The sequence below is a fragment of the Dromaius novaehollandiae genome, chromosome 1 (genome assembly GCF_036370855.1).
Source record: "Dromaius novaehollandiae isolate bDroNov1 chromosome 1, bDroNov1.hap1, whole genome shotgun sequence".
Taxonomy (NCBI): Eukaryota; Metazoa; Chordata; class Aves; order Casuariiformes; family Dromaiidae; genus Dromaius; species Dromaius novaehollandiae.
Window position 1 is genome coordinate 138,638,090 of NC_088098.1, and position 14,296 is coordinate 138,652,385.

Consider the following 14,296-nt stretch of genomic DNA (forward strand, 5'->3'; position numbering starts at 1 on the left):
GCACATAGACATCATAAATTGTTGCAGTCCCTGTAAACCAGATGACCAAAAAAAAAAAAGGGGGGGGGGGAGAAAAAGTGAACTCCACTTGGCAACATTTCCACAAAATGTAGGCTGTTAGCACTGACTCGCATCCTTCCCCTCAAAGCTTACAAAAGTCGATGGGTTTTTAGTTTTGATCTTACCATGGGAGTGGATGGAAGGACCTGTTTCCAGCTCCACCAGCTTCTCAAAAACACTTGCAGGCAGCCTGGAAGCTTCCCCCACACACTCTGCCCAGGAACAGTTAACAGCATTTTAAACTTCATGCTGGACTATGCTAACTTGGCAGAACTACACCAGCGTGAAAACTTCTGTACATGCAGACAATCTGGTCAGACATTGCCTGATCTTAAGGCTGCCCTCAGAACACATCTGCTGTGTTCACCAGATTTTGACACAGAAGCAGAACGCAGTTGATGGGATACTGAGAGAGAGGAAGATGAGATAGTAGCAGCTTAGGCTTAAATTGGAAGCCACATTCAGAAACTGGCAGGATCTCACCAGACCTCAGAAGCAATACTTTTGCTCAACTGCAGCCTTTAGATGCAAGAGGCTACCTTATGTGCAACATATAATGTTATCATCTTATCTTTAAGACACATCATTTACAAGCAAGGCCAGGAGAATATTAACACTGTCTCATTTTTCAGATGTTCCACTTGTTTGCAGCAGTCAAGTTAAAATATTTGGAAGTTAGAAATCCCCTTTGACTACCTTTGCTGAAGCCTCTTAACTCCCTGGCCATGTCAGCTTGCTGAGACAAAGACTTAGGTATTTCAGTCTCATCCCTTTTTAAGTTGCAACATATTTGGAGTTGTCAGTGTTACACTACATCTGGCACTTTTCTTATTTTCTCAGGTTTTAATTTGCCCTTTGTAGTAACAATGCATATCAACCCAGCACACGGAAAACCACATCTGTGAAAGCAAATCTGCTGTCTTGCTAGAAATCTGTAACAATAAACTTATCTGAAAAAAAATTACACACCACTTGATTCCAGTCAACTGATAGAAAACTATTTCTCCATAACATACTGGCCCCCCAAGAAAATCAGCTCCCATGCATTTTAGAAGTATCCCCAATTGGAAATTCCATCAGACTTGATGAAAAACTTTGCTGCAACTTAGTATAGATGCTCAACATTTTTTATTTTTCAGAAAACAATATGAAATTGCAATAACACTGAAGATAGAACATCCTACAACTTACAGAAATAATCAGGATTAAAAAAAAAAAAGTAGATCAATGATTTCCACTACAGATCACAGTTATTGTACGAATAAAAGAATCATGGTTCATTTCCACTGTAAGCCTCTCACCTAGTGTGGTATATCTTCACTCATCACAGTTAAATGGTTATCCTCAATGTCTGCTTTCAGATAGCTCGCACCTTCCTTCTGTCTGTCATAGTATGTATGTGACAGCAAGCTTAGCTTATAACCACCAAAATGAATCTACTCATAAATCAACGATGCACAGAGGATATGCAATTCCGCACCACTCTTTCAACACAACCAGCAGGTCTATGCAACAAGGACATGGCAACTTCAGTAGCTGCAAGGGCAAGATTCATCCAATGACATTGACATATGCAAATCCACCCAGTAACTAACTGTTTGAAAGAGAAGAAACCCATTGAAGTTGAACACTTTTAACTATAAATTAAGAGCCAAAGAAATTTCATGCAGAAGCTTATAGCACAACAGTCAGTGGGAAAGTACACGTGCTACCAAAGCAGGGAAGCACAAGTACCACAGTGACTGGGTGGCTCAAAGACAGTGACAAAGGCCAAGTTTGTGAAGGAGGGGAAAAAAAAAAAAAAAAAAGAAAAAGAAAAAAAGAGCAAGAGAGGAAGCCCCACATTTCTCAAAAACACCACTAATAGTTTGAAAAGCGAGTTTCTTTATGAAAGCAGGCAGCCGTTTTAAAGCAGCCAATGACACTGGAGAGCAAAGCAGAACCCTGGCAATTGTCTACAGCAGACAAAGAAGACAGGGTGGTCCAGTCTAACATCAGCAGCCACAGGGAAACTGAGAGGTGACAGAGTGCCAGGAAAGGCACCAGACTGTATGAAGACTAGAGAGTAACAAACAAATCCAACAAATTCTTGGCAGGACTCAGCAAAGAACATTAGGAAGCGTTTCAGACTCCAGCTGGGTATACTACTCCCCAATAGGACAGGAAACCCGAAACTGTTGCCACTTTGCAGCTGGGAGACAGTAGGTTAAGCCCTGCACTGTGCAACTCATCACTGGGACTGAAGAGACCAATGCCTACTCATCCCTTCCTTCCCCTCGCCTCCCCCCCATCCTGTCACTATTACAGAATTTCCTCAGGAGATGCCTGTGATGATTAATCTGTAGCAACGACGGTGAAGAGACACAGCTTGGACTACTGAAGAACAGAATTCTGATGAAGAAAACAGGACAAGAGAGAGACGGTATGAGTGATCTGATACTGAGCTTCAGCACCTGTTCAACAACGAAAGACATTTTTATTACTCGTACTTCCACCTGTAAATTGCCCTGTATTCTACCCTATCAATTACAAATATGTCAGTATTCACTGGATCAGAGTCCCAGTTTTGGGGCCATAAAAATATCGGTATTTTGATACAGCAGGCATTACATTTTCAGTTCCAAGACAGATTAAGGCCTGATACCTACCGTTGTCTAACTGACTGGCAAAGATGAATGAGCTATGACAACTACAGTTAAAACATTATCAAGCCTTTAGAGAAAATACTGAAGGCCAATTTCAAAGGCCTATTTGTTTTCTGTTGATGGTTAAGATTCTGTTGCGCTTTCATAACTGAAAAACAAAAGCTTTTGTAAAAGGTCAGCTGATGGAAAAAAGTGATTATGAAATGGGAAGTGGCAATATAAGAATAAGCAGGGGAAAAAAAGGCTAAGATTAAGAAAAGCATTTATATATAAAATTTATTTAGGTGAAGTCACAAACATTTTAATATCAATTTACAAACACTTCATGTTATGCATATTATTGAAACTATCAAGAAAAGGGAAAGGAGAGCAGACAATGGCAGTCTTTTTCCTGAAACTAAACGCATGCGCTTACCATCATGCGTGTTACTGGATCATAGTATTACCTTGATCATACTCCCTAGTATGCAAGGGGAAAGGAAAAGAAAACAAAATGCTGAGAAGTTGTAAAATGATTAAACCATGAACCAGCCAGTCTGATTTTCGTGAGCACCAGACTACAAAGGTCTTAGCCTGATGCTCAGGATGTATTCTACGAGGATAAAAACAGAATAGTAATTTAGGTCAATATTATACTTGGTCAAGAACTTTGTAATGCACAATTGGGCTACAACTGACTTCTGGCTATGACAACAATGGTTAATGCATTTTTCAGAGAAGGGTGTAGAGGCAATATGGAGCCTCACAGAATAATTCTGTCAACAACCTGAGATATACCAAATGTAGGATACTGTTTCAAGTCAGATATACATTTATGTTGAAGATATTCTCAATAAAATGGTAAAATTAACAGCTGTAACAAGACAAGTTATGATTTTTTTTTGAATAAATATAATACATAGATTTTTGAAGTGTCCGGTTGTGATCTGCAAAGATCCAGGATTGCACACAACTTTGCTCAAATAAGAAGGGTTAATCTGCCCATTAAATTGGCTTATACTTTCAAAGTAGTATTTTAGGGTAGGGTTCTCCTCCGGGAGACTGTTCCTGACCTCATTCAACCAATGTTCAATTTATTCACCTTCCTGAATCTTTGCCCTCTTTGGACAGTCTGTGACAAGTGCTGCGCTGCAGGAATTCCTGTTTTCCAGCAAACTGGCTTGCTCTGCAGGTTTGTAGTCCATTGTTACAATTGCTGATTGGGTAAAATGAATTTCCTACGTCTTCTCTAGCACAGCTTGCAACGCAACAGAAGCAGAGGTAAAAGAATGCACTAGAATACCAGAGCTCCACTTAAACACCAACGGAGTCAGGCTGTTGGCACCAATAAGAAATTCTGTATTTAACAAATCTGCAAATATTTAAAGTCCAAAGTTAGTCAGTTTTATATATAAACTCACCCACTTAGTCTGACTGCCCTTCCAACTGGCCTTCTGTTTTCATGGGGTCTGAAAAAAAAAAATTGAGAATCGCCTGAAGTTAAGCGAGACAAATTTGCAGGAATGAGTCTCAGCTATCTTACGTATGTGCTGATTATTGCACTCAAACCGAAACCAGGGTTTCTCACTTCATTCTGTGTAAACAAAGTCATAGATCTTTACTGCTTCCTTAGAAAGGACAGCCAGACTCTAACACATCGCTTTGCTTTTCTTGATTTTTTTTTTCGTTCTGATTGACCTTCTGCAGAACTGCAGAGCTAAAGAGACATAGGCTCTTACAATATGCTGAAATTTAAGGAGCCTTCAATTGAGAGAGAGGAAATTGAGTCAGACTGCCTAATGCTGTCCTCTGATTTTATGAGAAAAAAAAATCAATTCAAACAATCTAGAAGAAAAGGTCTCTGTAAAACATCTCTTCCTCTTGATCATATGGAATTAGAAAAACTTAGGTTCTAGTCAAAGCCTACTGTGTATAAAAGCCTATTCTCTCCCATTTTAAATCTCTACTACTTCTTCTCAAACACCAAAGTCACAGCTTGGGGGCAGGGGGGAAACAAGTCACCTTTAGAACAGCAACATTCCTTGCTGCTGCCTTGCCAATGAAAACCTCATGCTTTATCCTAGGCCACATGTACATTTAACAGCTGCTCAGACAATTATTTCAGTTAAGGACATTTTTCTTTTTAAAAGTTACAAATTACAGTGTAAGTGATATCAATAAAAATTGTTCTATATCGATGGAAAGGTAGTGAATCCACACTGAACAATTATACAGCTTTTACTTTTATTGTGCTTCTAAAGCACTACAATTTTTATATTCAGACAAACCATTAAACTAAATTTATTTTGGTGTTTTATAAACTATCTGGTTAAAAATAAACACACAGAACTTTTCTTCAAGCAACTTCTGGTTGCTTCTTTCAGACATGGGGAAAACCTATCCTACTGCTTAATTCAACTGGAAATTTTCCATTAAACTAAGGAGGACCAAGACCTTCAGTGCCTTAGCAGACAACTGTCCAAAGGTCTGTACTGTTAGAACAGCTATCAAGAAAGTTACAAGTCTGGTTAACATTACAAGCTGAAGATCCAATCTCGGATGAGATGAAATGTATGAGACATTGCCCGTCTGGTGCTCACGTAAGATCTGTAGTAAAATGAAAACTGACCTGTTGTTCTTGAGAACGGAGAAATCTAAACAGAGACACCAAAACAAATTACATAAAGCTAGAATATCAGTCACAAAATGCACCAAAACTATAATGCCTGCACTGGGAGCTATTATAGTACTCATTATGTGGTGCTCGTTTCCATTCTTTTTTACAGGTGGGCTCAGAAAAGCCAATTTTGTAAGTACAAAAGTCAAGATTGGGTGTGACACAGGAAACACTTGCAGATTCCTGAAAAAGCCCTCTCTTCTGAGATCAAACTAACACAGTCCAACAACTTAACCACTCCTCTGTACTGGCATTCACTGAGAAGTACAGTATCTGACGGGATAGCAGAAGTTTTCAGGAATGCAAAGATTCTTCAGCTTTCTACGATCCTAAAAATATTACTTAAAAATAAATAGAGCCAATATAACTGAATCTTTTAAACATCATTCAGCTGGCATGAAAAACATCATTTAGTGTTCAGCACTTCTTACACTGCAGATTTGATAGATTACAGCCACCAGTACAGAGAAATAGTACAATCCCTAATACAGGCAGGCAGCTATTTGTATCAGTGGAGCTCGCTGTCACTGCTCAAGCAGTGGAAATAGTAGATCCGCCTGCGTACATTAGGGGTTATGCCAATTCACTGACACTTGATGCCTGTAATAAAAGCAAATCCTTAATGTACACAGGATCTTCCCTACTTCCTCTAATCACACCCATCATCCTTTCCCACAAAATAGGCCAGGATTAAATCTACTGAGTCCCAAAATAGACATAAATCTTCAAATCATAGTAAATTTGCAAGCTGCGGCCATCCAAATTGAAGTTTGTCTTTATTTACATCAGTTTTTCTCGCCTCCCACAAGGCCTGCAACTACCAAACACTCCCAGCATAACAGGGAAGTTTGTCTTCTTTGTCTTGGATGATTCTATTGTCGAGAAAGTTTAAATCTTTTTAAGACAACTCAAAGAAAAAGGAAAAACCCCTCCCTTTTCTGATGTCTTACAGAGGATGCAACTATCTACCGGGGGAGGGAATTCCCTCGTTTCCTAATTTTTGATGGCCAGAACAACAAAAAAAAATACAAACACCCATTTTCTGAGAAAGCACTCTTTTCTCCAGGGACACCCGCAACTCCCGCCACGGCCAGTCAGGCACCGGTGCCGCACCGGGGCAAGTAGGGCGTCGGGCCTTGCAAACCGCCCTCCGGCCCGCACGGGCCAGCACGGCGACAGGGGAGCAGCCGACTGGCTTGCAGACACCCTCCTGCCTCCTTGCCCCATCGACAGCCCCTTCGAGGGGGTGCCGTGACTGGGCTCAGCACAGCTGGGGAAAATGCGCGCCGCCGTGGCCGCGGGCCCGTCACACCTGGCTTTTCTCCTCCTGCTTGGGGCTCGGGGGCAGCTGTGGAGGTGGCGGCGGCGGGGGGGCCTGCGGCTCGCTCTCAGCATGCTGATGCCTGCTGACAAGCGACTTGAGGGGAGCCATCCACTTCATCCACAGGTCCAGGTCCACGTCGCCCCAAGGCAGGGTCGGGTCCTTGGCCGCCCGCCGCCGGAAGTCCTCGTCGTAGCTCATCCACGAGGTGCCCCCATACGTGGCATGCAGCTTGCGGATGGTGTCCAGATACTTGAACATGGCCCCGCAGCGGGCTGGGTGCTTCTCGCACAGCACGCTGGCGTACACCAGAAAGGCAGAGACCCACTGGTCCAGCGTGTCCCCCGGGCGCGGGCCGTGCTCGGGGGCCAGCTCTGTGTGGAGCAAGGAGAAGAGGTCAATGAACTCCCCCCGCCAGATCCGCTCCTTGGTAGCCTTGGCCAGCTGGTAGCCCAGGGGCCGCCGCAGCCCCACGTAAGGGGTGGCCGCCGCCTCCGCCGCCGCCTCGCCCTGCCCCGCCGCCGCCGCCGCCGCTGGGGCCCCGGCCGCGCCGCTCGCCGCCGCCGCCGCCTCGGCGCAGGGGCTGGCCGCCGCCGCCGCCGCGCCCAGCGCCGCCTGCCGCTCCAGCCAGCGCGGGTTCACGTAGACGGTCCGCAGGCGCGGCGCGGCCCCAGCCGCCGCCGCCGCCCGCGCCGAGCCCTCGGCGCCCGGCTGGAGCCGCAGCACCGCCAGGGCGGCCGGCGCGCAGCCGGGCAGGTCGCTGCCCTCCCGGCGCGGCGCCGGCTGGGCCGCCGCCGGCACCTGGAGCAGCGAGGGCGCCGCCCAGGGCGGGGAGCCGCCTCTAGGCCCGGCCGCCGCCGCCAGCGCCTCTAGGCCCGGGAGGCCGAGCCGCGAGCCGGGCGTCACCGCTCCGAGGACCCATCGGGTCTCGGCGACCCCGCTGCGGTCGCGGGGGCTCCGCGACCTCCCCTCCTCTCTGCGCCCGGCGAGGGCCGTCCCCAGCGTCAGGGGGCCCGCGGTTCCGGCCCGGCGCCGACGGCGGCTCCGCCGCCTCCCACGTGGCATCGGCGCGGCGGCTCCGGGCAGGACGGGCGGCGGGGGGCGGGCGCTACGGCCCGGCGGGCGGCGCGGGGCGGGGCGGCCGCGGGGCGGGGCGGCCGCGGCAGCGGCAGCAGCGGCAGCGGGGCTTGGGGCCGGCGGGGCCGCGCTTGGGCCGCGCTCGGGCCGTGCTCGCCTCGCCCGGCCGCCACCGCGCCTCGCCCGCGTCGCCAACCCCGCGCCGCCAGCTTCACCGCGGCCCCCGGCGGCTGCGGCCTCCCGCGGTGCGCCTCGCCGCCGACGAGGCCTAGCCCCGGCGGGAGCCCGCGGCCCGCTCTGCCCGGGCCCTCCGGACACCAGACACACGCGCGCGCGTGCGCTCTCTCTGTCTTTCCCCCTCCCGCCGGATGTTGGACCCCTTGAAATCCGCTCACCCCGCACCCTGGCCCCCACTGCTTCTCCCCCAGCTCAGTGCTGCTGTGAAACACGCTGGCTGCGGCTGCCCGGTCTGGTGCCTCCGCTTCGGTTCAAAGCTGGCTGCAGGTAGCAGTCGAGCCTGGGCTGAACTGACGGCGGATTATTTATACTATAAACCTGCCTGGGGACTGCCCGTCGCTTGAGGTGGCAGCCCCACGGTATGTGACGGAGCGCGTTCGCGGCCACCTAGAGTGCATTGTCCGCTGTAAATGAAGTTTCTGTTGCTGGTTGCAGTCCAGTGTTTTCCAGAGTTTTTAGGCAATTTCATGTTCGTGTTAGCAGTTTACCTGAATACCTCACGTGAGTGTACAGCACACTGCTGAATGTTGTACTTGACCTGTGAAGAAAAGTCTGTTGCTTTCAGAAGTTAGTGAAGGACGTAAATTCAGCATATATGCCAAAATGTCGTATCAGTAGTGTCAAAACTAGGCATGAGTTACAGGTGGCCTTTTATTTGATAAGATTTCAGGGAAAGATAAAGAGTTATGTTGTCTCAGGGATTTCTAATAGGTGTGTACCGTTTAAACACTGTGGCATTTAAACACTGGGTTTCCTGGAGCCTATAAATTACGGTGTAGGAGGAATAGGGTAACAGTTACTCACGTAATTATTGTTGCTTCTCTGTAGTAAACATTTGGAGGAGAGCTCAAAGTAATTATATTCCACCATTTTCCCCTTTCGGTATAAATGAGTATCTCTCTTTCTAGAAATTGGGCATTTTTTAAGAGTGATATCACACAGCCAAAGCTGCCCCAGGTAAGGAGTGAGCACCTAATCTGAGCAAACATTTGCTAACACACCTCAGTGTGTCTCAGCAACCTACCCGCAGAGTCCCGTGCCGGGTAAGGAATCAGGGAATATGAGGACCATGCAGACAGACGCAGCCCTACAGGCAATTTCCTTACTAGTCATTTCAGAACTTCTTTGGTGTTAGCATGGCACAGCCCTACAACTCTTAGCGAGGCCCCTGGCAAAACAGACACTGGCCTCTGTAGAAGCAGGACCAGGCCATCACAATACTTGGTCACCATCTGTGTGTAGGTCAAACACAGTAAAAGCGAAAGCTGCTTACAGGGTCCTGGCTTTTTGCATGGACATAAATTATACTCTCACACAAACCAGCTGCCACAAGGTTCTGCGAACAGTCTTGTACTTCCTCTGGAGGAGGAGTAGCTTTAAACGTTATGCTAAAATGCCTATAGATAGATCACTTACACCATAATATAGACAAAAGTTCTGTAACAAACATAAAAACTCTTCTCTCTTTGCCTGAGGACTAGAAAAGCTAAATTTTAGATGCAAGTCATCCCATTGCCCAAATCAAATCCCAGGAATTAAAAAGTTAGAAATTCTTGTGCAAAACCAAGTAAGGTAAAAAAATATATTGACATTTTTATTATGTTTAATAAATCAAACAATTATTAAATAATACAGTAGTAAAATGCTCTTACTTTCTAATTCACATTTATTTTCAGAGATTTCGTTCAGAAGGAGAAATACAGTTTTTGCTTAGTTCTTCAGATGAATGCATTCATATTTTTGATCAAAAATATATTTAAAAAAATTTCTACCCAAACAGGTGCAACTCTGTAATTAACTTTTAAATATTTTGATTTTAAATTCTGTCCATTATCTCTTTCTAATTCCAGATTAATGGAGTATTAGTAACACCAGGGATTGTGAAAAGTACAGTAACACAATAATTCCTCTAAAACTTGCCTGAATGCTTTCATTGAGTTGGCCTTGAGCTTGCTATTAAAACATGTGATACACATTTACATGAAATCTCTGAAAAGTTTCTGAAGGTTGAGATTTTCTTGGCTTTAATCCAGAACTCATATTTGATTAGAACCACAGAGTCATTCAAGCTGGAAGGAATCTCAGGAGATCTGTAGTCCAACCTCCTGCTCAAAGCATGGTCAAAACTGAATTCAGACCAGGTTGCTCAGGGCTTTGCCCAGCTGGGTCTTGAAAACCCCCAATGATGGAGATTCCAAAAAATCTCTGGGCAACCTGTTCCAGTGCTTTATAATCCTCAGTGATTTTTTTTTTCAACAGGACTTAAACCTAGTCCCAATTCAATTTAGGACCAGTGTCTCTCATCCACTCGCTCTGCACTTCAGTACTGAGCTCAGTTCCACCATCTCGATAATCTCCTTGTAGGTACTGGAAGGCTGTTAATAGCTTTCTCTTTGCCAGGCTGAACAAGCCCAGCTCCCCCAGCATCTCCTCACAGAGCAGGTGCTTCAGCCATCAACTGTCTTGGTGGCCCTCCACTGAACTTGCTGAAGTTTATCACTGTTTTTCTTGTATTGGGGGTGTGAAAGCTGTTCCAGATGTGGTGTAAAAGAGAATAACCACTTCCCCTTGACTACGCTTCTGTTGATACAGTACAGGATGCTGTTAGCCTTCATCCTTGCCAGGGCTTGCTGCTGACTCATGTTTGCCTATTGGCCGCCAGGATACTGAGGTCTTTCTCAGCAGAGCTGCTCCCTGGCCCATCAGTCTCTAGCCTGGACCAATGCAGGGCACTGGCCTGCAAGAGCGGGACTTGTTGAATTTCATAACGTTTGTGTTGGCCCATTTCTCTGGCCTGTCTAGCTTCCTCTGAATGGCAGTCCTGCCTTGGAGTGTATTGACTGTATACCCTCATTTGATGTTGTCTACAAACTGGATGAGAGTGTATTCCATCTTCTCCTGCAGGCTATTAATAAAAGACACTAATCAGAACAGGTCTCAAGATAGACTTCTGAGAAACTCCACTTGTAACCAGCTTCCAGGTAGCGTATGAACCATTAATCGCTATGATGCAGCCAGTTTTTCAGTGATCTAGTTGTACACCCGTCTAGACTGTAATGCTTCAACTTTGCTACAGGGATGCTGTGGAAATGTGGAAAGCCTGCTGTCCACTTTCTCCCCTCATCCATAGATTTAGGCAGGCAATCAGATTGGGTTGGTATGGTTTACCCTTGGTAAATCCATGCTGGGTCTTCCCGGTCATCACGTTCTCCTCCATGTGCCCAGAAATGGCTTCCATGAGAACTCACTTTGTTATTTTCTCAAGAACTAAAGTGAAACTCACCAGCCTGTAGCTCCTTGGATTGTCCCTCATGCTCTTTTTGAAGATAGGTGCAACACTGTCTTTCTTCAGTCACTGAGGACCTCCCCCAATCTCCATGACATTTCAAAAATGATAAAAATGGTTCTTACACCAGCCAGCTCTCTGAACACCCCACTCCCAGATGCATCCCATCTGGTCCCATGGACTTGCATAGGTTGGGATTCCTCAAGAGATCCCTGACTCAATCCTTTTCCACAACTGACAGATTCTCTTCTTCTTGAAGCATAAAAGCCTGGGAGACCTTGTCAGTGAAGATCAAGACAAGGAAAGCAGCAAATACCTCAGTCTTATCAGTACCCACTGTCACTAAGTTACATGCTCCTTAGAGCAGAGGTTTGACATCTTCCTTTTTATTCTTTTCCTGGTAATGGAGTGGTTGAAGCTCTTCTTGTTGCCCTTGACATCCTTTGTCCATTTTAACAACAGCTGAGCCTTGGCTTTCCTCACACCACCCCTGTATGCTGAGGGAATGCTCCTATGTTCCTACTTTTTGTGCTAGGACTGAAGATATTTCGGAGTAGAACTGATGACTGGAAAGTCATAATTACCAACTGCATTCATTCCTTAAAATATCTCTGAATTCTTACTGTATTATTGATCAGTATTACTGTTATGCACCTTAAAAAACACAGCCTTGAAAAGCTGAGGGGAGATCTTTCAGGTTCCAATAAATCAACTAACTGTTGCATAAAGGTAGTGACAGGCAATGAGACAGAACAGAGAATAAAAATCTTCACAGAATTTAAGCTTTCATTGTAAAAAATATGGCAATGCAAATTGTGTTAGAAGAGCCTTGCTGGTTCCAGAAGTCAGCACTCTCTGCTGTCTGTTTTGCTAATCACAACTCTTTGAAAGACTATAAAACTTCTGGACTGCTATTGCAACCTTATGGGAAGCCCTTACAAAAGCAGCTTTGCTGATAATGGCTTCAGAAGAGAAGGCCTGATAAACAGTATTAGATTGGCCAGTATTGTCTCACTGTTTCTGTGTACCTATAGCTACACAGCTGATAGCTTTTGCCTGGAAGTTAGTGCTAAGGTTTGGGGACTGGGACTGTCTTTTTGTTCTGTGTTTGTACAGTGCCCAGAACCCTACAGTCTGGGTGCATGGGTGGTGGTGCCAGTTTTTACCAGAATGCTGTTAATCCTGTTAAGTAAACAGCAACCTTAGGAAAATAATCAGAAATGTCTATATTGCTGTTGCATCAGAAAGATAAAGTAGCAAAGATGGATAGTAAAAGTTGTCTACATCAAGCTTTTAATGTGTTCTTGTCAAAGCATATTGGTGCATATGCTGGCTTTACTCACTGAATCTATCAGCTGTGATTCTCCAGCTCTCTGTCTCACGAAACCTATCCTCAAATTTTTTGTTGAGGGCTCCCATGGAGGAAACCAGCCGGGTAATAAGACCTGGACTGAGGTAAGTGGAAATGAGGACAGCTTGCATCCACTTCATTTGCAGTAGTCATTTGTAAGCTGACATATGCTCATATCATTGTATTTATCTGATTGTTTCTGTCTCCTTTCACAGGTCATATGTGTTGTGTAAGGATCTGAGTCTGCATCTGGAGTTTTGCCTGCTGGAGGCTGGCTGTGCCGAAGAGTATCAGCTCTTCAAAGTAGGCAATGCACCTTATTGAGAGTGTCAGGAAACACTTCCAGTGGATTTTGGAGGCAGGCGTGACTGCTGTCTCTGCTCCTCATGTGACCACAGCTCTGGATATCTCCCTCTGCATTATATTGTCATGTCTTTCTGCCCCTTTATGTTCTGCTGATACATTTGTAGAGGAGAGAAGTTAGTATTTGGAACCACACTTCTGTAAAGCTGTGTTGTGGATGTGTTTCTCCCAACCAAGCTGTTAGGATGGGCACAGAAGTCCAGAAACAAACTCAGATAATTGTTTTACACTTAGACATTATTTTTAGTCTTAAGCATAAGACCTTACTGAAGGCATTAAGGAGAAGGCAAAATTAAGCTTTAAATAGAAACAGCTGCAACCTTAACTGTGGAGGAAAACAGAAAACTGTGGAGTTTGGAATTGAGCAATAGAAGAGTTTATTAAAACAAGTGGGAAAAGCTCCTTTTCGGACATTAAAAAATGGAGGAAAAAGGCGTTTGGAAACATTGTATAAAGCCAGAACAGCTGCCTTTGAAGGTGGATGCGCTAGCATGCTGCTTGTTTATAAACTTTAAGAGTAATGGCACAAAAGAAAGAACTGTTTACTCCCTCTATTGATCAAACTAGAGAAGTGCTGCCATGCAGCACTTAAGTGTATCGGCTCCAGGGCACTTGGGGGACACCATAGCTCAAGTTTCGAGGTAGTGAGCAGAAAGCATACCATGAGGGAGAAATAACTGTTGTGTTATCTCCAGGGGTGTTTTTCTTTCTTTCTTTCTTTCTTTCTTTCTTTCTTTCTTTTCTTTTTTTCTTTTTTTTTGAAGTAGCTAATCGTCTAAAGAATTTAAAGAGTTCTCTATAACACTTTTGGGGAGACTGTGAAGGTGGTGGTTTCTTAAGTCAAAATAAGGATGCTTAGTCCTCAGCCAGTCAGTAGTCAAATGGTGTTTTCATCTGAGGCAAGGGAGATTCAAGACTTGCACTGGAACTCTTGGCTGGGCTTTCCCCAGGCCTCTTTCACTCCCTCCATAAATAAAGAGTATAAGTCTGGAAGCAAAACAGGATCTGGATTTGTGTGTTTTGCTTTTCATCTCAAAAAATGTAATGGCTGTACTCCATGGTGACAAAATGAGAGCAACAGATCTGAACTAACCCATGAAGCTAATGGTTAGCTGGGGCTTAATAATGTTGAAACACTAATTAAACGATGGTGTGGGGCCTCTAGAAACAAGCTTACAAGCATCACTGTTGAACCATTTCCAGAAAGGGGAGGACTTAGTATTCCCAACTGGGAGTCAGGGGCAGGAGTCAGATCCTGTGGCTGAGGGGCTGCTTCCTCCGCTCCAGGTGGGAAAGGAGC

General features: G+C 45.3%; 1 protein-coding gene and 1 long non-coding RNA gene across 10 annotated transcripts; one reads left to right on the top strand and one right to left on the bottom strand.

Moving 5' to 3' along the window:
- Positions 1-1,169: 1,169 nt before the first annotated feature.
- On the bottom strand, positions 1,170-7,800 carry LOC112993458 (uncharacterized). 9 transcript variants are annotated; one of them, XM_064500381.1, is made up of 4 exons: positions 6,674-7,800; positions 5,314-5,338; positions 4,106-4,153; positions 1,170-2,451 (listed from the first exon to the last, which is right to left on the bottom strand). In XM_064500381.1, the coding sequence occupies exons 1-3, from the start codon at positions 7,745-7,747 to the stop codon at positions 4,110-4,112; spliced, it is 1,143 nt and encodes a 380-aa protein (XP_064356451.1). In that variant the 5' UTR covers positions 7,748-7,800; the 3' UTR covers positions 1,170-2,451; positions 4,106-4,109. The 9 variants fall into 9 exon arrangements, 6 of the variants coding, with proteins under 6 accessions (XP_064356451.1, XP_064356458.1, XP_064356472.1 ...); XM_064500388.1 differs by having other exon boundaries at positions 1,170-2,513; XM_064500392.1 differs by lacking the exon at positions 1,170-2,451 and adding an exon at positions 2,965-4,019.
- Positions 7,801-7,827: 27 nt separating this feature from the next.
- On the top strand, positions 7,828-13,995 carry LOC112993498 (uncharacterized). The gene is made up of 2 exons (XR_003261726.2): positions 7,828-8,355; positions 12,849-13,995. It is a non-coding gene; the product is annotated as an uncharacterized LOC112993498 (long non-coding RNA).
- The last annotated feature ends 301 nt before the right edge of the window (positions 13,996-14,296 follow it).

Bases quoted from the DNA above. Each gene is read 5' to 3' on its own strand.
- LOC112993458 (XM_064500381.1), bottom strand. From the start codon at position 7,747: ATGCCACGTGGGAGGCGGCGGAGCCGCCGTCGGCGCCGGGCCGGAACC. The intron at 5,339-6,673 runs GTGTGACGGGCC...GTCTCTGTTTAG, and splicing joins AGCAGGAGGAGAAAAGCCAG to ATTTCTCCGTTCTCAAGAAC. The intron at 4,154-5,313 runs GTCAGTTTTCAT...TTTTTTTTTCAG, and splicing joins TCCGTTCTCAAGAACAACAG to ACCCCATGAAAACAGAAGGC.